The following is a 24,899-nucleotide window of genomic DNA, read 5'->3' on the forward strand; positions in this document are numbered from 1 at the left end:
AAGCCAGAGCAGTACTCTGGCAACTTCATACTTCGCTTCCTGAGCCATAGCAGTTTTAGGTGCACTGTCTTGAACATTTATTTTTTTAATTTATTTATTTTTCCCTTTTGTTGCCCTTGTTTAACATTGTTGTGGTTATTGATGTCTTTGTTGTTGGATAGGACAAAGAGAAATGAAGAGAGGAGGGGAAGACAGAGGGGGAGAGAAAGATAGACACCTGCAGACCTGCCTCACTGCCTGTGAAGCGAATACCCTGCAGGTGGGGAGCCGGGGGCTTGAACCGGGATCCTTATACCGGTCCTTTCACTTTGCGCCACCTGCACTTAACCCGCGCCACCACCCGACTTCAAAACTTTTTTTTTTTTTTACTTTTTCTTTAAAATTTTTTATTATCTTTATTTATTGGATAGAAATAGCCAGAAATTGGGAGTCGGGCTGTAGCGCAGCGGGTTAAGCGCAGGTGGCGCACAGCACAAGGACCGGCATAAGGATCCCGGTTCGAACCCCGGCTCCCCACCTGCAGGGGAGTCGGTTCGAACCCCGGCTCCCCACCTGCAGGGGAGTCGCTTCACAGGCGGTGAAGCAGGTCTGCAGGTGTCTATCTTTCTCTCCTCCTCTCTGTCTTCCCCTCCTCTCTCCATTTCTCTCTGTCCTATCCAACAACGACAACAACAATAATAACTACAACAATAAAACAACAAGGGCAACAAAAGGGAATAAATAAATAAAATAAATATTTTTTAAAAAGTTAAAAAAAAAAAAAAAGAAATAGCCAGAAATTGAGAGGAATGGGGAGATAAAGAGGGAGAAAGACAGAGAGACACCTGCAGCCCTGCTTCACCACTCACAAAGCTTTCCCCCTGCAGATGGGGACTGGGGCCTTGAACCTGGGTCCTTGCATATTGTAACATGTGCACATGTGCACTCAACCAGGTGAGCCACCACCTAGCTCCCAGGCTTGAACTTTTAAAAACTATATTATTTATTTATTTATGAGGGGATAGGAGGAGACAGAGAAAGAACCAGACATCACTATGGTACATATGCTACACAGGGATCGAACTGAGGACTTCATGCTTGAGAGTCCAAGGCTTTATCCACTCTGCCACTTTCCAGAACACTGCCTTGAATTCTTAATCTTCTATGATTTTCTGAAATTCATAAAGAACAAATGACTCTTTTATGTCCTCTCCAGGGAATCTGTTTTTCTCTCTCCTTTTGTAACTTTCATTTGATTACTATTTATTTCAACATTAATTTATCCCTCCAAACTGGAGGGGTTAGCCAAACGGGGCAGTAGAAATAAAGACTGTTCCAGACTGAGGTGAGAGCAATGATCTGTTTAAATTTTCTGGAATCCAAATGGGAAAACAAACAAACACAAAAAAACCCACAAAAAAACCAAATCAAATTAAAACAAAAAACAAATTCTTAATGGGGTAGGCCTACCTACTTAGATTGTTTCGTAAAACAACTGGGAATGGCTGCTAGTGCTCGTAAGGCAAGCAAGCACAGGACAGCACAAAAATGTCCCTCACCAGGAAATACCTTCCCCCACCCACCCAAATCCAAGAAAGCCCTAGGAGGGGAACTCGGAGCAACTGAAAGAATTTGATCTTGATTGGAGGGTGAGAAGGATGGGGCTGGGGGAGGGGAGTGGGTGTGTGTTCCACTGTCATGTAAATATCCTCTGCCAGTTTGGCGGCTCCAGGCCAGATTTAAACGTTCTTCAACCTCCATCACGTGGGTCAGCCTCAGTGCCCAAAGTTGCTTCTGCAAAGGACTCTTGCAGTGGGTCAGCTTCTTGGACTCCCGCACAGCATGGCCCCCAAGCGCCAGTCTCCGCTCCAGCTTCACACGAAGAAACCGAGGTTGCCCGCTGCCCCCGACACAGACGACTCGGCCAAGTCTCCCGACTCGCAGAAAGGTATGTCCCCACACCACATTGCTTTTGTGATTTAGGAGACTTGCGAGAATGGGTTTAGCTGATTTTTTTTCTCCCCGGTACCTTGGAGATGTGACCCCAAACTCTCCTGTACGTTAGTAAGTGTGGAGTTGAGTGGATTCAGTTTATGTGAGTACAGCGCCAGAAGAGGTGGAATTGAGGAGAGTGGAGGTTTGCTCCTCCCTGTCTCCACCCCGCACCTATTCCAGGTTTATCTCCCAGCTCTCGGTCTTCACTCTTCTGGTTTTCCCAGTCGCGGCAAACTAGACCTCACTTAGTCATCCTGGGACTGGGGTGAGTTGAGGGGCACGTGTGACTCCGTTCTTTTCCCTCACTTTCAAATCTCGAGTCCTGATTGTCCTACTTCCTTAAGACCTTCGTTTTTTCGCTGCCTGTCTTGTGGTCCGGACTTGGGTCCGGATTTCTGCCACCTCTTCCTCATCTAGTTTCCGGCTTTCCCCTCCCATCCTGCCTGAGCAGCCCGCTGGTCACGTGACTCCGGCTTGAAGGCATTTCCGGCCAGCAGGTGGCGCAGTGGCCCGGGCTCGGAACGTGCAAGCGCTTGAGGTTCTGCGTTATCGCCACCCCCCACCCGCATCGCGTGTGCCAGAGTGATGCTCTCGTTTTCCATTCCTCGTTTTAGTGAATAAATTTATAGCTGGGCAGGGGCGACCGCCTAACGAGGCTCAAGTCCCAGGTTGAATTCCCCGGAACCGCCGTAAGCCAGAGCTGAACAGTGCTTTGATAAAAAGACAGTGATAAATAGGGCTGGGGAGACAACATAGTGATTATGCAAAAGGCTCCAAGGTCCCAGGTTCAAACCCCAGCACCATCATAAGCCAGAGCTGAGTACTGCTCAGGTTAAATACATAAAATGCTTGTTAAATAATTTTTTTATATTGTATAAAGAAATCGAGAGAGAAAGGGGAAATAAAGGGAGAAAGATACACCTGCAGTATTACTTCACTTATGAAGTTCCTCTCCAGCAGGTGGGTACCATGCGCTTGAACCCAGATCCTTACACTTGGTAAGGATCTGCGCTCATCCAGTATGCCCACTCGGGAGTCAGGTGGTAGCGCAGTGGGTTAAGCGCACGTGGCACAAAGCACAAGGACCGGCATAAGGATCCGGGTTCGAGCCCCCCTCCTCCCCACCTGCAGGGAAGTCACTTCACAAGCAGTGAAGCAGGCCTACAGGTGTCTTTCTCTCCTCCTCTGCCTTCCCCTCCTCTCTCCATTTCTCTCAACGATGACATCAACAACAACAACAACAATAATAACTACACTAATAAAACAAGGGCAACAAAAGGAAATTAAAAAAAAAAAAAAACTACAACAACCAATATGCCCACTCATGGCAATTTATTTATTTTTGCCTCCAGGGTTATCTCTGTGCCTGAGCTTAGTGCCTGCAGTATGAATCCAGTGCTCCTGCGGCCATTTTTTTCTTTTCCGATTTTTTTTTGGATACAACAGAGAGAAATTGAGAGAGGGAGAGATACTTGAAGCACTGCTTCACCACTTGTGAGGCCTTCCACCCTGCCCCAAAGCTTTTTTTTTTTTTTTTTTTACTTTTTATTTATTTAATTCAATAGGACAGAGAAATTAAGAGAGTAAGAGGGGAGGGAGAGAGACACACACTTGCAGCACTGTTTCAGCATTCATGACATTTTCCCCACTGCAGATGGGGTCTGGGAGCTTGAACTAGCGTCCTTGTTGTGCATAGTAACGCATGCCCTTAACCAAGTACATCACCACCCTGCCCCTATGCTTTTTTAAAAATTTTACTTATCTAAAACAATTTACTTTATTTTCTTTTAAAAAGCTTTTTTAAATTTAATATTGGATAGAGATAGAGAAATTGGGGGGGAGAGGGAAAGAGACAGACACCTGCAAGCCCTATTTCACCACTTGTGAAGTTTCCCCCTGCAGGTAGGGACCAGGGGCTTGAACCCAGGTCTTTGCACTCTGTAATGTGAGTGCTTAACCAGTTGCATCACCACCTGGCCTCTCCTAACAATTTATTTATTTATTGCCTCCAGGGTTATTGCTGGGGTTCAGTGCTTGCACTATAAATCCACTGCTCCTGGAGGCTATTTTTTTTCTCTTTTGTTGTCCCGGTTTATTATCATTGTGGTTATTATCATTATTGTTGTTATTGATGTCGTTGTTGGATAGGACAGAGAGAAATGGAGCGGGGCGGGGGGAAGAGAAAGATGGACACCTGCAGACCTGCCTAACCACCTGTGAAGCAACTACCCTGAAAGTGGGGAGCTGGGAGCTGGGAGCCGGGAGCCGGGGGCTGGAACTGGGATTCTTATGTCAGTCCTTGCACTTTGCGCCATGTGCGTTTAACCCACTTCACTACCTCCTGGACCCCAACAATTTAATTTATTTATGAGAAAGATAGGAGGAGAGAGAAAGAACCAGACATCACTTTGGCACATGTGCTGCCGGGGATCGAACTTGAGACCTCATGCCTGAGAGTCCAAAGCTTTACCACTGCGCCACCTCCCGGACCACCAACAATTTATTTTTATATGAAGACTGCACAACTCTGGTTTATGGTTGTACTGGGGGTTAAGTCTGGAACCTCAGCCTCAGGTATGAGAGTTTTTTGTATAATTATTGTTATCTCCAGCTTTTTTTCCCCTTCGTAGCTGGATAGCTGGTGGGACTTCTATTCCATGCCACACCAATTTTAAGTTCATTTAGAGAGATGATAGCACCTTTCATGTGGTGCTGGGCTGGAACCTGGGCCACAGATACAGTTAAGCCCTACCCAGTATACTATTTCACAGGCTCTTTTTTTAAAAAAATATTTATTATTGGATAGAGACATTGAGAAATTGAGAAAGGAAGAGGGAGATAGAGGGAAAGAGAGAGACACTTGCAGCCCTGCTTCATCACTAGTGAAGCTTTCTTCCTGCAGGTAGGGGACCAGGGGCTTGAACCTTGGTCCTTGCACACCGCCTGGCCCCATCTCACAAGCTCTTAAGGTTACCTACTTATTTAAAATATTTATTTATTTTTCCCTTTAGTTGCCCTTGTTTTATTGTTGTAGTTATTATTGTTATTGATGTCGTCGTTGTTGAATAGGACAGAGAGAAATGGAGAGAGGAGGGGAAGACAGAGAAGGGGAGAGAAAGACACCTGCAGACCTGCTTCACTGCCTGTGAAGTGACTCCCCTGCAGGTGGGGAGCTGGTGGCTTAATCCTTATACCTGTCCTTGCCCTTTGCTCTACATGTGCTTAACCCGCTGCGTTACCACCCAACTCCCAAGGTTACTTTTGAAATTTAATATTTATTTTGGATATAGAGAGAAACTGGGAGGAAAGCGAGAGAAAAAAAGAGACTGACACAGCACTTGTGAAGCACAAGATTGCTTATTTTATTTATTTTTTATTTCTTTCTTTATTAATATTTTTAAAAATATTTATTCCCTTTTGTTGCCCTTGTTTTATTGTTGTGGCTATTGTTGTTGTTATTGATGTTGTTGTTGTTGGATAGGACAGAGAGAAATGGAGAGAGGAGGGGAAGACAGAGAGGGAGAGAAAGACAGACACCTGCAGACCTGCTTCACCGCCTGTGAAGCGACTACCTTGCAGTTGGGGAGCCGGGGGCTCGAACCTTTAGTTTTTTTAATACTTATTTAATTTATTTATTCATTCCCATTTTGTTGTTTTTTATTGCTGTATGTATTTATTATTGATGTCCTTGTTGTTGGATAGGACAGAGAGAAATGGAGAGAGGAGGGGAAGACAGAGAGGGGGAGAGAAAGATAGACACCTGCAGACCTGCTTCACCGCCTGTGAAGCAACTCCCCGGCTGGTGGGGAGCTGGGGGCTCAACCAGGATCCTTCAGCCTGTCCTTGTGCTTTGCACCATGTGAGTTTAACCCGCTGTGCTACCGCCTGACTCCCTATTTATTTTTTAATTTACACCAGGATTATTGTTGTGGTCTGGTGCCTGCAAGGAGGATAGAGAGACAGGCATCTATAGAGCTCCCCTGGTAGGTTGGGACTGGGAGAGAGAAAGACATCTTAAGACTAGCCTCACTGTGAGTTAAGTGACCCCCCCCTCCCCCCCGCAGATGGGGAGCTGGGACCTTGAAGCAGGATCCTTGCATGGGTCCTTGTACTTCGCATTATGTGTGCTGAACCCAGTGTGCTACCTCTATGACCCAGCCTATTTATTATTATTGTTATTATTATAACTAGAAATAAGCAAACTTTATTTTTTATTTCTACTGTCTTTATTTATTAATTATTATTTTTAATATATATTTATTTATTTTCCCTTTTGCTGCCTTTGTTGTTTATCATTGTTGTTATTGCTGTCATTGTTGGATAGGACAGAGAGAAATGGAGAGAGGAGGGGAAGACAGAGAGGGGGAGAGAAAGATAGACACCTGCAGACCTACTTCACTGCCTGTGAAGTGACTCCCCTGCAGGTGGGGAGCGGGGGGGGGGCTGGAACCTGGATCCTTATGCCAGTCCTTGCGCTTTGCACCATGTTCGCTTAACCCACTGCGCTATTGCCCGACTCCCTATCTTTATTTTATAAAGACAGCCAGAAATTGAGAGAAAGAGGGAGATACAGAGAGACAACTGCAGCCCTGTTTCACCACTCGTGAAGCTTATACACCCTAGAGATGGGGACTGGAGGCTTGAACTCGGTCCTTGCACATTGTAACATGTGCACATTCAATCAGGTGCATTACCACCTGGCCCCATTATTATTAAATTTTTAAAAAATATTTATCTATTCCTTTTTGTTGCCCTTGTTGTTTTACTGTTGTAGTTATTGTTGTTATTGATGTCATTGCTGTTGTATAGGACAGACAGAAATGGAGAGAGGAGGGGGGATGACAGAGGGAGGAGAGAAAGATAGATACATGCAGCCCTGCTTCACCGCCTGTGAAGCGACTCCCCTTTAGGTGGGGAGCCAGGGGCTTGAACCCGGATCCTTATGCTGGTCCTTGCACTTTGCACCACGTGCGCTTAACCTGCTGTGCTACCACTGACTCCCTATTATTATAATTTTTTACTAGAGCTTTACTCAGTTCTGGTTTATGGTGATGTCAAGAATTGAACCTGGGCAAGCCTTAAAGTCTGCTTACTATATAAGCCACTATGCTATCTTCCCTGTTCAACTCTTCCATGATTACAAGCTTTTTATTTTTCTTTCAGTTTATTTATTTATGAGAAGGACAGATGGGAGCAAGGGGCTAGCTGGTGGTGCACCTGGTTGAGCATGTATGTTAGAATGCACAAGGACCTGGCTTCCAGCCCCTGGCCTCCAACTGCAGGGGGCAATTTCACAAGCAGTGAAGCAGTACTGCAGGTGTTTCTCTCTCTTCCGCTCTGTCTTCTTCTCCTCAATTCAATAAATAAAATATTTTTAAAAAGATGAAGAAAAAGAACAGATGCGAGAATCAGCATCACTGTGACACATGCAGTGCTGAGGATGGAACTAAAGACTTCATACTTTTGAGTCCAACCACCACCTCTCAGGCCACCAAGGTTATGTTTTATCAGTAGTTGGTTTCATGGCTGTTTCTCTGACCCATTCACTAAATTTGGAGTTGAGGACATGAGTTTTGCAGATACTTAGCTTGGAGTTGGACACTAAGTGTATTGTTCGGCTGATAAGGCCTCCCTAATCATAGAGTGGATTGCTTGTTCTGCTGATTAGGCCTCTCTAATCAATTTGGGATGTAAGAAACCTCTGAGGTTGTGTTTTGACAGGTAGAAGATAGGAAAGCAGTGCCCTAGAAAAATAGCAGTTTTGGGTACCCAAGGGAAGGCCTCAGAGGCCTTGAGTTTTACTAGTTTGCTGATTTGGCTGGGGGCCAGTCACACTTGTGGCAAGTGCTCTGGATCAGGATCCCTGATGGTAGTGCTGCTGCACATCTGCTGGGCTACTTGACTAGTCTGACTGAACTGAGTCTCAGTCCTTCCTTTTCCAAATGGGATGCAAAGACCTGCTCAGCCTGCCTGTTAAAGCTGTAGAAGTGGGAAGGGGGCAGGTGGCAGCACACCAGGTTAAGCGCATATAGTACCAAGTGCAAGAACCGAGTTCGAGCACCCCGCTCCCCACCTGCAGAGGGGGTTGCTTCACAAGCAGTGAAGCAGGTCTGCAGGTGTCTTTCTTTCCTCTTTATCTCTTCCTCTCTCAGTTATTCTCTGTCCTATCCAATGGAAAAATGGCCACCAGGAGCAGTGGATTCCTAGTGGCACCAAACCCCAGCAATAACCCTGGGGGAGAGGAGCTGCAGAAATGGCTCTCTGGTGGTGTGACCTTGTCGGAAAGGGACATAACCTGGGCTTCCCTCCTGTAAAATGATCTCAGCAGTACACATATGTGAGGTGAAACGCTCTACATAGCAATGGGTGCATGATCCATACTTTGGACATGGCTAGCAGGTTCTTTTTATTTATTTATTTTTATTTTTTATTATCTTTATTTATTGGATAGAGATAGCCAGAAATCAAGAAGAGAGTGATAGAGGAGAGAGAGAGAGACACCTGCAACACTGGTTCACCACTCACAAAGCTTTCCCCTTGCAGATGGGGACTAGGGGCTCAAACCTGGGTCCTTGTGCACGTGTGCTCAACCAGGTGCACCACCACCGGCCCCACTAGCAGGTCCTTTTCTACTTAGGAGCAGTCAGATATGGATGAATTCCCCTAATTTCCTGACATTTAGCTTTCTGGGAGCATTAGTATAACCAGGAAGGATGAGAGGTACAACTACAGCTTCTGAGATGCCTCGTTCACCTAGACCTAAATAATACTCATAATACTTAGCTGGGGGGAGTCAGGCGGTAGCACAGTGGGTTAAGCGCAGGTGGCACAAAGCGCGAGGACCCACTTAAAGATCTTGGTTCGAGCCCCTGGCTCCCCACCTGCAAGGGAGTCGCTTCACAAGCTGTGAAGCAGGTCTGCAGGTGTCTATCTTTCTCTCCCCCTGTCTTCCCCTCCTCTCTCCATTTCTCTCTGTCCTATCCAACAACGACGACATCAGTAATAATTACTACAACAATAAAACAACAAAGGCAACAAAAAGGAATAAATAAATATAAAAAAATAAAATAAAATACTTAACTGGGCACTGATGTGCCCAGCAATGTGTTAAGCACTCTGTCCACTAGCACTCCAATAGTAGCACTGGTGGATATCCTTATTTCCTCTCTCTCTTTTGTCTTTAGGGTTATTGCTGGGGCTCGATGCAGGTACTATGAATCTATTGCTACTGGAGGCCATTTTTTCCATTATTTTATAGGATAGGACAGAGAGAAATTGAGAGAGGAGGGGAAGATAGGGGGAGAGAAAAATAGACATCTGCGGACTTGCTTCATTGCTTATGAAGTGACTCCTTTGCAGGTGGAGTCCTAGCACAGATCCTTGTGCTTTGTACTATGTATGCTTAATTGAGTGCACCACCGCCCAGCACGATATCCTTACTTTCTAGATCAGAAAAAGAGATTCAGAGAAGAGGTAGTGAGGGTGGGGAGACAGGTGTGATCTTGAAGACTATCTTAGTTCAGAGTTCCAGGTCATCTCACATTACTTACTACCTGTTCCAGTCTTCAAACCATGGGGTTTTCCTTTCTTGATCAAAGCTGAGAAAGAGGGATTCTGCATACAGCAAGAGGCCATGAAGAAAATGTGTGGCTCCTAGGTAGGCTCCTAGAGTTGAGAGGGAGAGCCCATAGTGAATATATATATATATATATATATATATATATATATATATATATATTTTTTTTTTTTTTTTTCCCCAGAAGCTCTGCTTAGCTCTGGTTTATGGGCATGGGAGGTTGAACCTGGGACTTTGAAGACTTAGGCATAAAGAGTCTCTTTACATAACTATTGTGCTACACCCCTCCAAGCCACAGTGAATAATACTTATTCACACTTGATTGAAATATCCCTTGATGTGTCCATGCCACTCCCTTGTTTACTGAAACTCTTGCCTTTTGCTTTCTCTTTCTTTTCCACTTCCTACTGTGTGCTTCTTGCCTTCATCTTGAAGTGCTGTGGGAAAGGCCAGAAAGAGGAGCAGGATGATTCATTCTAAAATCTGAGGTGGTGAAAGGGAAGACTTGAAGCCCCATTGCCTACTCTGAATGAAGCCTGATCAGGTTCTCTAGGACCCCTGAGGTTGCTTGGGAAACAGGTAGATCGGGCAACTGGGATGTGTTCTGCATCACTGGTGACAGCAGGCGTTGTGTATGAAAGCAACAGCCCACAGCACCAATGCATGTCAGACTGTTCCATCCTATTTGTGGGTCATGAAATAAATATGGTGTAATGGAACCTGAATTTAAATAAAATAACAGGCTGAGAGAATAACTTATTTGGTGGAGTGCATGCCTTACCAAGTGCAAAGCCCTGGGTTTGAGCCCTGGCACCACATGGGACCACCAAGATTCCAACCCCAAAGAAACAAAATTAAGTCGCATCACAGTAAGGGAAAGTGCAGGTGTGTGTTGGGCCACATCAAAATATGAAGGAAAAAAAAAAAAAGAAATTGGGGGTCAGGCAGTGGCACACTGGATTGAACACATATAGTATGAAGTACTTACAAGAATCCCCTTCAAGCCCCCGGCTCCCCACCTGCAGGGGGGGTCACTTCACAAGCAGTGAAGCAGGTCTGCAGGTGTCTACCTTCCTCTTTATCTCCTCCCTCCTCCCTCAATTTCTCTCTGTCCTATTCAGTTAAAAAAAAAAGAAAGAAAAGATGGCTTCCAGGAGCAGTGGATTTGTACTGCAGGCACCAAACCCCAAGCCCCAGGCCCCAGTGTTAACCCTGGAGGCAAAAGAAAAGAAAAATAAATAGTTTTAGGGCAGAGGTTTTGTTATCTTTAGAATCTTGGTCCAGCTTGAGCGCTGATTGGTAGAGTGAACACATAAAGATGCTCAAGGACTGGAGTTTAAGTCCCCAGCTATCACCTGCAGGGGGGAAAGCCTGATTGGTAGTGGAGCAATCCTGCAGGTATTGTTCCTCTGTCTCCCTCTCTCTATTCCTGTCTCTCACTTTCTATCTTTATTTTTTCATTTTCCTAATTCTCTTTGTTTGGCAAGAAAAAAAAAGTCAACTGGATGCAGTGAAACCCTGACAATGCCAAAAAGAAAAAAAAAATTAAGTTTGGGACAAGGGCAATATCTGTGAGGTAGTGCACAGAACTTCTGTGCATGAGGCTGCAGGTTCAATATCCAGGACTTCATATTGCACAACTGAACAGTACCCTGGTGTGTCTGTGTCTCTCTCTCATTCATTCACACACACACACACACACACACACACACACACACACACACACACACACTTCTCTCTCCCTTTCATTTCTCACAGGAATACAAATTAAGATGTTTATATATTTTCTCACCCTCTTGTCAAAAAGAAAGTTACCAATACCACACTAACTTGGTTAGTGTAGCTTTATAGTGAGTTTTAAATTCAGGTAATACTAATCCTCTAAACTTTTTTTTTTTAAGACCTCTATTTTTTTAAAAAAAGATTTTATTTATTTGTGAAAAAAGCTAAGAGGAAGGAGAGAAAGAATAGACATCACTAGGGAGTCGGCGGTAGCCCAGCGCATTAAGCGCATATGGCTCAAGTCCCAAGGGCCGGTGTAAGGATCCAGGTTCAAGCCCCTGGCTCCCCACCTGCAGGGGAGTCGCTTCACAGGCGGTGAAGCAAGTCTGCAGGTGTTTACCTTTCTCTCCTCCTCTCTGTCTTCCATTCCTCTCTCCATTTCTCTCTGTCCTGTCCAACAACAACTACAACAATAATAACTACAACAACAACAAGGGCAACAAAAGGAAATAAATAAATATTAAAAAAAAAAAAGAATAGACATCGTCCTGGTACATGTTCTGCCAAGGATTGAACTCTGGACCTCATGCTTGAAAAATCCAGTTCTTTCTCCACTGTGCTACCCCCAGATCACAGTAACTTTGTTCTGTAATATTGCTTTCACTATTCTGGGTCTTTTGCCTCTCCAAGTAAACTTTAAAATAAGCATGTCAATATCCACAAAATCATATGTTGACATTTTTATTTGGATTGTAATTGAACCTCTAGGTCAAGTTATTTATTTTTTAAAGATTTTATTTATTTATGATAAAGACAGTAGGAGAGAGAAAGAACCAGACATCACTCTGGCACAGGGATCGAACTCAGGACCTCATGTTTGAGAGTCCAAAGCTTTATCACTGCGCCACCTCCCGGACCACGGTCAAGTTATTTATTATTATTATTATTATCCTTTTTTAAAAATTAAAATTTTAAAATATTTTATTTATTTTCCCTTTTTTTGCCCTTGTTTTTTATTATTGTTGTTGTTGTAGTTATTGTTATTGATGTTATTGTTAGACAGGACAGAGGGGAATGGAGAGAGAAGAGGAAGACAGAGGGGGAGAGAAAGATAGACACCTGCAGACCTGCTTATGAAGCGACTCCCTTACAGGTAGGGAGCCAGGGGCTTGAACTGGGATCCTTATGCTGGTCCTTGGGTTTACCTGCTGTGCCATTACCTGATTCCATTTTTTAGTTAAAAAAATTTTTTTAATTTATTTTCCCTTTTGTTGTCCTTTTTGTTTATTGTTGTTGTTATTGGTGTTGTTGTTAGACAGGATAGAGAGAAATGGAATGAGGAGGGAAAGACAGAAGAGGAAAAACACCTGCAGATCTGCTTCACCACCTGTGAAGCGACTCCCCTGCAGGTGGGGAGCTGGTGGCTGGAACCAGGATCCTTATGCCTGCCTTTGCGCTTTGCACCACCTGTGCTTAACCCAATGCGTTATCGCCCAACCCCCCCTTTTTTTTAACCAAAGCACTGCTTGCTCAGCTGTGTCTTAGGGTGGTGGTGGTGGTGGGGTATGACGACTGAACCTGAGACTTTAGAGCCTCAGGCAAGAGTCTCTAGAGTCTCTTTGCATAACCATTATGCTATCTACCCTCTGCCCTGTTATTATCTTTATTTATTGCATAGATTCAGTCAGAAATCTAGAGGGAAGGGGGAGATAGAAAGGGAGGACAGACACTTGCAGCACCGCTTCACCACTTGTGAAGCTTTCCCCCTGCAGGTGGAGACCAGGGACTGAACCTAGGTCCTTGTGATCTATCTACATGCTGATTTATTTGGTTTATGTACTTGATTTTTAAAAAAATAGTTTTCTCATTAAAAAGGGGGAAAAAACACTAGGAATAGGGAGTAATGCAGGTAGCAAGCCCTAGCTGTAAAAAGAAAAGAAAAAAATCTTGGTCCTGCCACTTACATAAAAAAAATTGGGTTTCTATGAAATGAGACTATTGTTGCCTGTCTTGTATTTATGTGGAGATTAAGTGAGAAGACGCACGGAGGTGCCATAGCCTGTTCGATTATCAGAAAAGTCATGACACGTGATTGCATAGAAAAATAATCATGACTTTTCCAATTCCTTTCTAGTTCTGCTCAGTGAAAAGTCTGGGGATCCGGGTTTGAATCCCCACTCCTCACCTGCAGGCGGGACGCTTCACCAGCAGTGAAGCAGGTATCTTTTTCTATCTCTCCCTTCTCTCTCAATTTCTCTGTCCTATCCAATAGAAATAAATGGAGGGGGGGTCGGGCGGTAGCGCAGCGGGTTAAGCGCACGTGGCGCAAAACGCAAGGACCGGCGTAAAGATCCCGGTTCGAGCCCCCGGCTCCCCACCTGCAGGGGAGTCGCTTCACAGGCGGTGAAGTAGGTCTGCAGGTGGCTTTCTCTCTCCCTCTCTGTCTTCCCCTCCTCTCTCCATTTCTCTCTGTCCTAGCCAACAACAATGATGACATCAATAACCACAACAATGTTAAACAACAAGGGCAACAAAAGGGTAAATAAATAAATATTTAAAAAATAAATAAATAAATAAATGGAGGAAGTCGGGCTGTAGCGCAGCGGGTTAAGCGCAGGTGGTGCAAAGCACAAGGACCGGCATAAGGATCCCGGTTCGAACCCTGGCTCCCCCACCTGCAGGGGAGTCGCTTCACAGGCGGTGAAGCAGGTCTGCAGGTGTCTATCTTTCTCTCCCCCTCTCTGTCTTCCCCTCCTCTCTCCATTTCTCTCTGTCCTATCCAACAACAACGACAACAATAATAACTACAACAATAAGACAACAAGGGCAACAAAAGGGAATAAATAAATAAAATTAATATTTTTTAAAAATTAAAAAAAAGAGAAATGGAAAAAAATGGCCGCCACGAACCATGGATTAGTAGTGTCGGAGTCCCAGCAATAACCCTGGAGGGGAAAGAAAAAAAAACCAAGTCTGTCCAGTTAGGCTAGATATGAACCGAACTTGATGCAGGTGAGAGTAAGCTTAGGTGGATTAGATGGATATCTGAAATCTCAAGAAAACTCCTGTGTTCGCTACCTTTAGACTACATGCTGTTTAACACTTGTTTAACAGTGGGCTGTTTTGAACATTAGTGACTTAACTTTTTTTTTTTGCTTTTTGCCTCCAGGGTTATTGCTGGGTCTCAGTGCCTGCACTCCTTATCCACTGCTTCTGGTGGCTATTTTTCCCATTTTGTTGCCATTGTTGTTGTGCTTGTTGTAGTTATTGTTGTTGGATAGGACAGAGAGAAATGGAGAGAAGAGGAGAAGACAGAGAGGAGAGACTACCCTGCAGGTGGGGAGCCGGGGACTTGAACCAGGATCTTTACGCCGGTCCTTGCGTTTTGCTGCACGTTCGTTTAACCCGCTGCGCAACCGCCCGACTCCCTCGCTTGAAATTTTTTTTTTTTTAATTTAGTCTTATTGATTAATGAGAAAGGAGAAGAGAAAGAACCAGACATAGCTCTGGTACATGTGCTGCTGGGGATTGAACTAGGGACTTCATGCTTGAGAGTCTAATGCTTTATCCACTGAGCCACCTCCAGACCACACACGCTTGAACTTTTTAATAAGAGTTAACAGTAGATATGGGGGTAAAAAAAAAAAAAAAAAAAAAGAGTTGACAAAGAATCCAGTCCTCAGTCCTTATTACCCACGTTCTGGGATACATCTCAGCCTAGATCCTGGGTGGGCAGAGCAAGCAAGCATGGTGCAGACCCCTTAACTCGAGTGTTATTTAGGCCAAAATGCTTAGTTTTTTAGTCTTTGTGAAGTCAGCTTAGAGGTGCCTACCCCACGTGGTAGTTGTCCGCTCTCTCTGATGGCTCCTTGCTTTCTGGCCTGACTGCGCCAAGATGAGCCTGGGGTGGACGAGGGGCACCTCCCTGCCTTCAGAGGACCTGCACTTTACTGTAGACATGCCAGGTCACCTCGGACACAACCTTCCCGACTGTCAACCTCCTTGGCTTTTTACAATACCCTACTGAAGCGGTTCAGGAAGGGAGAGTGGCCCAGGGGGTTGCTGTCAAGCCAGGAAAAAGGCCCCCTTCGTGCACTGGGCAGCTTCTGGCTTTTCAGAAACAAGCCTCGTGAGTCCCCATCTGAAAAATAGGTTGGAAGCAAGTGCGCTGCCTCGCTTCTCGCTCGGCGGGAAGCTGCCCAGGCTGCATGGGCTCGAGCCCCGCCGCGGAGCCAGGCCACTCTGAGGCCTGCACCTTCCACGAGCCGCGAACTCCCTGTCACCCGCGCCACCGCGCCAAGGGAAGCCTTTCCGCCACCACGTGACGCGCCCTGCGCGCCGCTGGGGAGCCTGCGCGCAGCCCCAGGCCCCGCCTCCCCGGCCGCCGCGCGCCCGTAGCGCGCAAAAGTCCCGGGTCGGCTGGCTGGGGAGAGCGGGGGAGGGGAGCGCGGCGCGGGGGGCCGGCCCCGTACGTCGCGGCGCGCCATCCTCCCGCCCCTCGGCCCGGCCCAGTGTCTCTCCCCGTGGCTCCGTCCTTCGTCCCGGTCCCCCAGCCAATGGCGCGGCGGCGCGAGCCTCTCCGGCCGGGGGCGGAGCGTGTGCGCGGGTCCTGGCGCGCCTGCGCCCTGCCGCCCGCCCCGCGCCGAGGGGAGGAGGAGGGGGAGGAGGAGGCGGCTCGGGAGAGCGAGCAGTGAGCGAGAGCGCGGAGCGCGAGTGAGGGAGCCGAGCCGACCACCCGCCCGCCGCCGCGCCTCCCTTCCGTAAGCAGGAGCCCGGGCCGGGGCCCGGCACGCCGCCCCAGCCCCTCCCGCGTCGCCAGGCCGCGAGGGCAGCGCGCGAGCCGGGGGAGGGCGAGCAGCGAGTGAGGGATCCCCGGGAGGAGGCGGCCGGCCCGAGCGAGCGAGCGCCCGCGCGTGTGGCGTGAGGGGAAGCCGCTGCCCGCCCCCTTCGCCTTCCCTTCTCTCCCCCTCCCCGCTCCCCCCCGACCGCGGAGCAGCACCATGTCGGCGCCGGCGGCCAAAGTCAGTAAAAAGGAGCTCAACTCCAACCACGACGGGGCCGACGAGACCTCAGGTGAGTAGCAGGCGAGGCGGGGGCCGGCCCGCGCCGCCATCTTCGCTGCCCGCCCCGGCCCGCGGGCGGCCGGCGGGGCCCGGGGCGCGCGCGGGGGGCGCCGGGCGGACGGGCCTGCGGGGCCTCGGCGCCCTTTTTTGTGCGCGCGGGCCCGGGGGGCGCCGCGGCGGCGGCGGCGCTGCGAGGCGGGGGCGCTGCGGCCTGCGAGGCGCGGGCGGAGGAGACCCCCCCTTCCTCTCCCCCCTCCCTCGCTCTCCTCCCCCTCCCTCCCTCCCGAGAAGCCTCTCTTTATTGTGCTCCGCCATGATGCCTCGCTCCCATCAGCCGCCGCCGCCGCCACATGGTGCGACCGGACGCGGCCCGGGATCCGGGCCTCGGCGGCGCTCCCCTCCGGCTCCCGGCCCGTGGGCGGTGTCCCGGCGCCCCCACCCCCCCGAGAGCGGCTCGGGTACGGCCGTCCGCCCGGAGCCGGGACGGGTGGGGGCGCGGAGCAGCACGCGGCCGGCCGCGCACTGGGCCCCGGGCGGCGGGGAGGATGCTCGGGCCGCGGGCGCAGCCTCCCACGTGGGGTGGCCGGGCCGGCGCCGCGGCCGGGGTGTCCCGGGTCTTCACGATGAGTCTTAAAAAAAAAATTAAAAAACCTTGCGCCTAGTTTGAGTGCAAGCCATGCCGGCAGGGGGCTGCAGGACCCGGCACGGTGACCGGAAATGCATCGCGCGCCCGGGCCCCTTCACACCCCTTTAGCTCCGGGTGCAGGTTTTGCAGTTTTTACCTGACAAAAGGGCACCCCGGCCACTGCACACCGCTCCCACCCTTCCTGCTGCTCTTAGTTTTCTCACTAATGCTTGGCTTTCCTGTAAGTGCTTCATCCGAGATCTGGTTGCTTGAAATGGGGTCGGAGAGGTGAGAAAGGTCAGATCTGAATCGTAGGTTTACTTTGTCAGGAGTGGAAAGACCGGTGTTTAAAATGGTGGGAGAGTCCCAGGACTGTTCCCTTTCTTCGTAGGTGTGTCTGGTGTCTTGATTGTAACAGATGTTGTATTTTGAACTTTACACCATTGAGATAGATGGGGTCCTAATTTCAGCTATTGCTACGATCATTTTGGGATTTGTAGATGGCTACTGGTAATAACTACATGGTTGTTAAGTGTTCATAATTAAAAGCCCAGTTTCTGTTACAAGCTTTATTTCTTAAGAAACGGTTTCTTGTAATGAAATCCTTAAAGTTCGAGACGCTTCGACTACCATGTTTTTTCTTCACTGAAAGTCATTTGCCCCAACATGCATGAACACGTGGAGAGCACGCCTTGTCGTAGGCAGTTCACTATATTTATTGATAAAATTCATAGCAGTGTTGACATTAGGAAAAGTAAGTTGATCTTTTGATTAGTATTGAGTCTTACATACTTTTTTCTTGCAGAAAAAGAGCAACAAGAAGCGATTGAACATATCGATGAAGTACAGAATGAAATAGACAGGTAAAAGTTTTCACTTTGAAGCCTTCTTTGCAATTTTTAGTGTATATAGTTGTCAATCTGTGTTCAAATATATTCTCTTAAGTGGAGATGATTACATTTAGATTGAACTGCCATGATTCAGTGTTAAGTTTCTGTTAACGGTTTCCTTTTGACACCAGGCCTAGTACCTGCTATATTCCACTGCACTGTTCTGGCATTTCTCCCCTTTACAAACTGGAGAAAGTTTTAGTGAAAGCAAAGTACAATGACCTCTTTAAAGATAGGGTTTTGCCTTGGAAGGCTACAAAATGTTTGAGGTATAGTCCACAGACAAGTTGCTGATAGTTTAGTATTGTGGCATCAGTTTTGCTGATAGACCTTAGAACTTTGTTACTTGGCTAGTTTTATTTTTCTTAAGACTTAATTTGTGGAGGGGGAGACAGCATAATGGTTATGCAAACAGATTCTCATGCCTGATGCTCCTAAATCCCAGGTTAGATCCCCCCACCCTCCACTCCGGCCACCATAAGCCAGAGCTGAGCAGTGCTATAGTGTTTCTGTATGTCTTTCTCTTTGTCTTTGCATCTCTCTCAAAAAATAAATGAAATTAAAAAAAAAAAAAACTCGTGTCTCACCAATGCAGTAAGACATGAATCAAATAAGTTTTTTTAAAAGGACTTAATTTGCATAGCAAAGAGAATGAAAGTATCCACTAATTTTGTTGATGGACTTAACATAGTGTTACCAAAGTACTCAATTAAGAGCATTCAAGAACTAGAAGAGTTCATTCTTTTTTTAACTATTTTACTTATTCATTTATTCCCTTTTGTTGTCCTTGCTTTTTATTGTTGTCATCTTTGTTGGATAGGACAGAGAAGGGGAGAGATAGACACCTGGAGATCTGCTTCACCGCCTGTGAAGCGACTCTCCTGGAGGTGGGGAGCCGGGGGCTCCAACTGGGATCTTTATGCTAGTTCTTTTGCTTTGTACCACGTGCGATTAACCCGCTGCACTACCGCCCGACTCCCAAGAGTTCATTCTTAAAGTAAATCAAACTTGTTTTCAAATTCTAGATGAGTACCATAATATGTCTTTTCTTTTGCTCCAGACTTAATGAACAAGCCAGCGAGGAGATTTTGAAGGTAGAACAGAAGTATAACAAACTCCGCCAACCATTTTTTCAGAAGAGGTCGGAATTGATCGCCAAAATCCCAAATTTTTGGGTAACAACATTTGTCAACCATCCACAAGGTATGTCATATCAGACATTATTAAAGGGTATCCATGGGCAGGAGTAGATAGCGTAGTGGTTATGAAAGAGACTCATGCCTGAGGCTCCGAAGTCCCAGGTTCAATCCCCTGCACTACTATAAGCCAGTGCTGAACAGTGTTCTGGTAAAAAAAAAAAAGGGGGGGGGGTAATCCACTTGTTGCGATAGTAGGACCTTGCTGAGGGTTAAATCTAAAATGCTGGTTATGTACAGATGTGAAATACTTGGTAGAGACTTGGAATTTGCGTTTTCTAGATTAAAAGTCTTAAGTTTAGCGTCTTGTTTCATTACTTATTGATAAAACAGTGACAGCTTTGCTCCTTGGCCATTTTACAATTTTATGAAGTCAGGTTCTCACATGGGAGAGAGGTACTCTTTATCACTAAGCTATATTCCTCACAAATTTGGGAAAACTGTAAGGGATCACTTGAATTCATAACTGATTGCTTTTTTTAATACTCAATTTGACCTGTACTTCACTATTGTAGTGTCTGCACTGCTTGGGGAGGAGGATGAAGAGGCGCTGCATTATTTGACAAGAGTTGAAGTGACAGAATTTGAAGATATTAAATCAGGTTACAGAATAGATTTTGTAAGTATCAGTAACATCTTGTTAGCCACTATGAAAACTATTAAGCTTTGAAAGACCTATTCATAATATTTTCTAATTCTCTGATCATTGACAGTATTTTGATGAAAACCCTTACTTCGAAAATAAAGTTCTCTCCAAAGAATTTCATCTGAATGAGAGTGGTGATCCTTCTTCAAAGTCCACTGAAATCAAATGGAAATCTGGCAAGGTACTTTAATTCCATGGAAATGTAGTTTTGTATATTATGGTTCAGCTGGAGTTTTTATATTTGCTGTAGTGTTTTAGATACATGTCATATGCATAGTCTTGTATGTATTCTATGATTTTAGTTTTTTTTAAAGTGAGGATTGAGTATATAAATGGTTATGTAAAAAATACTGGCATTCCTGAGGCACCAAAGGTTGGTTCAATACCCAGCAACACCATAAACCAGAACTGGGCAGTGTTATGAAAATGAGGTTCATTGATGAGACAGTGACAGGACTAGAACATCACTCTAATGTATAGGGTTTTGAGGAATAACAGCTCTGGGGGTCAGGGCGGCGGTGACGCCACCAGGTTAAGCACTCACATTACAACAGTGTGTGTGGACCCAAGCTCCCCTCCCACCTGTAGGGGGAACTCTTAGAGTGGTGAGCCAGGGCTGTAGGGGTTTCTCTTCTATCTCCCCCTCCCTTCTCAGTTTCTCTCTCTGTCCAATAGTAAATAAAAATATTTTTTAAAAAAACCACAGCTCCTTTTTTTTTTTTTTCCCTATTGGACAGTGGAATTGAAGGGTTCAGTAGCGATGGAGAGAAAAACACCTGGGTCCTAGTACATGGTAATGTGTGTACTCCATTGGGTGTGGCCCTTCTGGCTAAGCTTTTTCTGTTTTAATCTTTTACTGATTTTTGCATAGAGAGAATTTGAGAAGGGCAGAGGGAGGTAGCATGGTTAGGCAAAGAGACTTCATGCCTGAGGCTCTAAAGTCCCAGGTTCAGTCCCCCACATAAGCCAGAGCTGAGCAGTGCTCTGGTAAACAAAATACACAAAAATGACAGTGCTTTGGTTAACAAAAAAAAAAAAAAAGGGGTGGAGGGGAGAGACCTGCAGAAGTCCTTCACGCATGAAGCTTTTCCCCTTTAGGTGGGAAGCAAGGGCTTGAATCAGAGTCCTTGTGCACTGTAATGTGTGCACTTAACTATAGGTGCACCGCCGCCTGGCTCCTTTTAATTTTTTTTTGAAGAATAATATTTAGGGGCCAGGTGGTACAAACCTGGTTCAGTGCAAACATTACAGTGCACTAGGACATGGTTTCAAGCCCCTGGTCCCCCACCTGTAGGGGGAAAAATAGTTAACATATGAATTGTACATGAGACAGAGCATTTAGCACTACTCTGGCCCATGAAGTACTGAGATATTGAACCTAGAACCTTAGACAGTTTAGTGCTTTACCAGCAAGAAGTTTCTGTGAGATACAGTGCTGTGTAAGGCATCTTTCATCATGCTTTAACGAAAATTTCTTCCATTTTATTTAGGATTTGACGAAACGTTCAAGTCAAACACAAAACAAAGCCAGCAGGAAGAGACAGCATGAGGAGCCAGAGAGCTTCTTTACCTGGTTTACTGATCATTCTGATGCAGGTGCAGATGAGTTAGGAGAGGTCATTAAAGATGATATTTGGCCAAATCCACTACAATACTACTTGGTGAGTTAAACATTTAGGGTTTTTCTTGTGTCATTTGGTTAAACGTGAGTTTTTTTGATACATGTTGGGTTTTTTTTTTTTTTTTTTTAAGGTTCCTGATATGGATGATGAAGAAGGCGAAGGGGAAGAAGATGATGATGATGATGAAGAGGAAGAAGGATTAGAAGATATTGATGAAGAAGGAGATGAGGATGAAGGTGAAGAAGATGAAGATGATGATGAGGGGGAGGAAGGAGAGGTAAAACAAAATTTGGTTAAAGTAAAAGAAGATAATCTTTAGAACCAGCAAGATAAAATGGCCAACTATGGTAGTGTGTGCTTAGTCATGCATACAACCCAGGTTCAAGCCTGGTCTACACCACACTGGAGCAAGTTGTATTCTTTTTAGTATTTAGTTTATTGAACAGGAGATATAGAGCTCTGGCTTATGGTGATGCTGGAAATTGAACCTGGGGCCTTCGTTGCCTCAGTCATTTGAATAGCCATTATGTTGTCTTCCCAGATCTATATATTTATTGGATAGAGACAGCGAGAAATCAGAGGTAATGGGGGGAGTCAGAGAAAGAGACACCTGCATCACTACTTCACTTGGAAAGCTTTCCTCTTGCAGGCGAGGATCAAGAACCCAGGTCCTTGCACATTTTATCATGTGTGCTCAATCAGGTGTGCCACCACACAGTCCTGGCCTATTTTTTTCTAGTAGGTAGAAATAGAGCAGAAAGCACTGCTTCATCACTGGTGAAGCATCATCCTACAGTGGGGACTAGAGACTTGAACCGTATAACCTTATGCATAGTGTTAATGTGCACTTAAAACCAGGCACACCAAATGTGGGGTGGCCCCCACTTTTTATTTTATTTTTTTAATAGAATCAAATAGGTTCTAATTGGAGTATTTGTAGAAAGTTAATTTTGTTGACTAAGACATTGTGTGCACATTTGTTATCAATTTTTAGCTATTCTTTTGTTTGTTTTTAGTTCTGTTATTCTTTAGCCATATTTAGTGAAGGAAACATAGATGATGTGCAGTTGGCCAAACTCTTGATGTGTCCTGAATATTACATTGAGGTTTGTAGATTAGGAGGTTTCATAGTGAATAAAAGCATTGGGGGAAGGAAGAAAGGGAAAGAGAATCAGAGTACTACTTTGCTACATTGGATACTGGGTCAGAAACACCTTTATCCATTGCACCATGTCTGGGCTGCTAGATATGTCTTGTCTTATGGAGCCCATTTGTGGTCTATATGAAAGTTGGGGATTGCCACTGAATTAACCTGAGGTCATTGTTACTCCCCTTTTTCTTACAGGAAGATGAAGGAGAAGATGACTAATGGAACACTGATGGATTCCAGCCTTTTTTAATTTTCTCTAGTCCCTGGGAGCAAGTTGCAGTCTTTTTTTTTTTTTTTTTTTTTTCTTTTTTCCCCCCCTCCCCTTGTGCTCAGTCACCCTGTTTTTGAGGTCTCTTCTCGCCATTATACCATGGTTATCAACTTATTTTGGGGGAAAATGCCTTGAGCAGAATACAGTTGAAAAGAATCTCTATCATTTTCTGTTCCAAATTAATTTTTATCCCTTCCTGTCTCAACAAAAACTTATGGAATCAATACCACCATGCTCTGTGGGAAAAAAGAAAACCTTCTGCTCCCTTAGCTCTGCTGGAAGCTGGAGGGTGCTAGGCCCCTGTGTAGTAGTGCATAGAATTCTAGCTTTTCTCCTCCTTTCTCTGTATATTGGGCTCAGAGATTACACTGTGTCTCTATGTGAATATGGACAGTTAGCATTTACCAACATGTATCTGTCTACTTTCTCTTGTTTAAAAAAATCAAAAAAAAAATCTTAAAAAAATGGGGTTATAGAAGGTCAGCAAAGGGTGGGTTTGAGATGTTGGGTGGGTTAAGTGGGCATTTTGACAACATGGCTTCTCCTTTGGCATGTTTAATTGTGATGTTTAACGGACATCCTTGCAGTTTTAAGACTACACTTTTAAAAAATTATCTCCTAATGATGACTTGAGCCCAGCCACTCGATGGGAGAATCAGCAGAACCTGTAGGATCTTATTTGGAATTGTAATTTTGTTCCTGTTTATTTTTAAATTTTCTTTTTTGTTTTCACTGGAAAGGAAAGATGATGCTCAGTTTTAAACGTTAAAAGTGTACAAGTTGCTTTGTTACAATAAAACTAAATGTGTACACAAAGGATTTGATGCTTTTCTCTCAAAACAGATTGACTTTCCAGGTTTGACTTGTAATATTTTTGTCAAACTGTTAACCCTAATTAATTTTTTGATATGCACTTTGCAGGCTGACCTCAGGGCTATGTGGATTGAGTAAAGGGATTTGAATCGTGTGTTAGTAATTCTTTGTCTAGAAAGAATCACTGGGTACAATTTGCCATCAGTTTATTAGAATTCAGTTCACGTTATCTAGGATATCAGATTGTGCAAAACATCCTAGTGTACCCATGATTTGTATCTCAAATTGTCTTTTTTTTTTTTTAATTTTTTATTGGGCCTTTATTTACCTGGATAATAGTGCCTGCCACCACCATCAGACAGACCTGGTGCTCTAATGCCTAGTTACACACAGGGCAGTTGCTGACATGTCTTCATTGGCACCATAACTTGTGGCTGAGAAGGCTTAGAGTAAGAAGTCAAAAGTGGTGGTTAAGAAACTCAGGAGTGTTTTTGTCTCATGTACTAGCTATTTAGCATACATTTGATTCTCAAATGAGACCCATCTTGCTGAGATGATGAACCTTGCTAAATGTCAATGAGCGCAGAAGAACATTTTTGAGAAGCTACCTAAAGCATAGGCTTTTCTAATGCTGTAAAATAAAATTGCTAAACTTAAATGCCACTTTTTCAGAGATGAATTAATGGATAGCCTGGATAAAAAACTTTTTGGTGTATAAAATTATAAATGGAACTATTCCATCAATAGGCAAAGTGTGATGAAAACCTATCTAGATGGAGAGTGTGATTTCTGCACAGGCCTCTGTTTAGTAAATCCATCACTGTATACTGGTCAGGAATCTTGCTCCAATAAAGGAACATAAAGATTTTTTTTTTACTGGGGTCATTTGCCTTGTTTTGTAGACAAATACTGCTTTTGGATTTAGATAAGTTTTTCAGGTGAGTTCTGTGTTAATAGTGACGGGTAGGGGAAACATGCATGGCATAGAGGTACCTGTAAAGGCATATACATTGAGCATTCTAGACAATTACCAATGACAGATTTCTTAAAGGGATTGAATATCTTGAAGTCTCACTTTTTAAAAAATACTTCCTTTTGTTGCCCTTGTTTTATTGTAGTTATTGATGTTGTTGTTGGATAGGACGGAGAGAGATGGGGCAGACGGGGAGAGAAAGAAACCTGCAGACATGTTTCACTGCTTGTGAAGCAACCCCTCTGTAGGTGGAGAGCTGGGAGGCGACCAGAACCAGGATCTTCACGCCGGTCCTTGCGCTTTGCGCCGTGTGCACTTAAGCCACTGTGCAACCTCCCAACTCCCAAAGTCTCACTTTTAAACACACTTGAAAATACT

The 24,899-nt window shown here is 45.2% G+C and overlaps 1 protein-coding gene across 2 annotated transcripts; it reads left to right on the forward strand.

Moving 5' to 3' along the window:
• Nucleotides 1-1,754: 1,754 nt before the first annotated feature.
• Nucleotides 1,755-24,424, forward strand: SET (SET nuclear proto-oncogene). 2 transcript variants are annotated; one of them, XM_016189985.2, is made up of 8 exons: nt 1,755-1,927; nt 17,766-17,823; nt 18,911-19,053; nt 19,562-19,665; nt 19,760-19,873; nt 21,183-21,353; nt 21,445-21,591; nt 22,660-24,424. In XM_016189985.2, exons 1-8 carry the CDS (start codon nt 1,822-1,824, stop codon nt 22,681-22,683), a joined length of 867 nt encoding a protein of 288 aa, XP_016045471.2. In that variant the 5' UTR covers nt 1,755-1,821; the 3' UTR covers nt 22,684-24,424. The 2 variants fall into 2 exon arrangements, with proteins under 2 accessions (XP_016045471.2, XP_060056284.1); XM_060200301.1 differs by lacking the exon at nt 1,755-1,927 and adding an exon at nt 15,867-16,345.
• The last annotated feature ends 475 nt before the right edge of the window (nt 24,425-24,899 follow it).

The sequence above is a fragment of the Erinaceus europaeus genome, chromosome 10 (genome assembly GCF_950295315.1).
Source record: "Erinaceus europaeus chromosome 10, mEriEur2.1, whole genome shotgun sequence".
NCBI classification, from domain to species: domain Eukaryota; kingdom Metazoa; phylum Chordata; class Mammalia; order Eulipotyphla; family Erinaceidae; genus Erinaceus; species Erinaceus europaeus.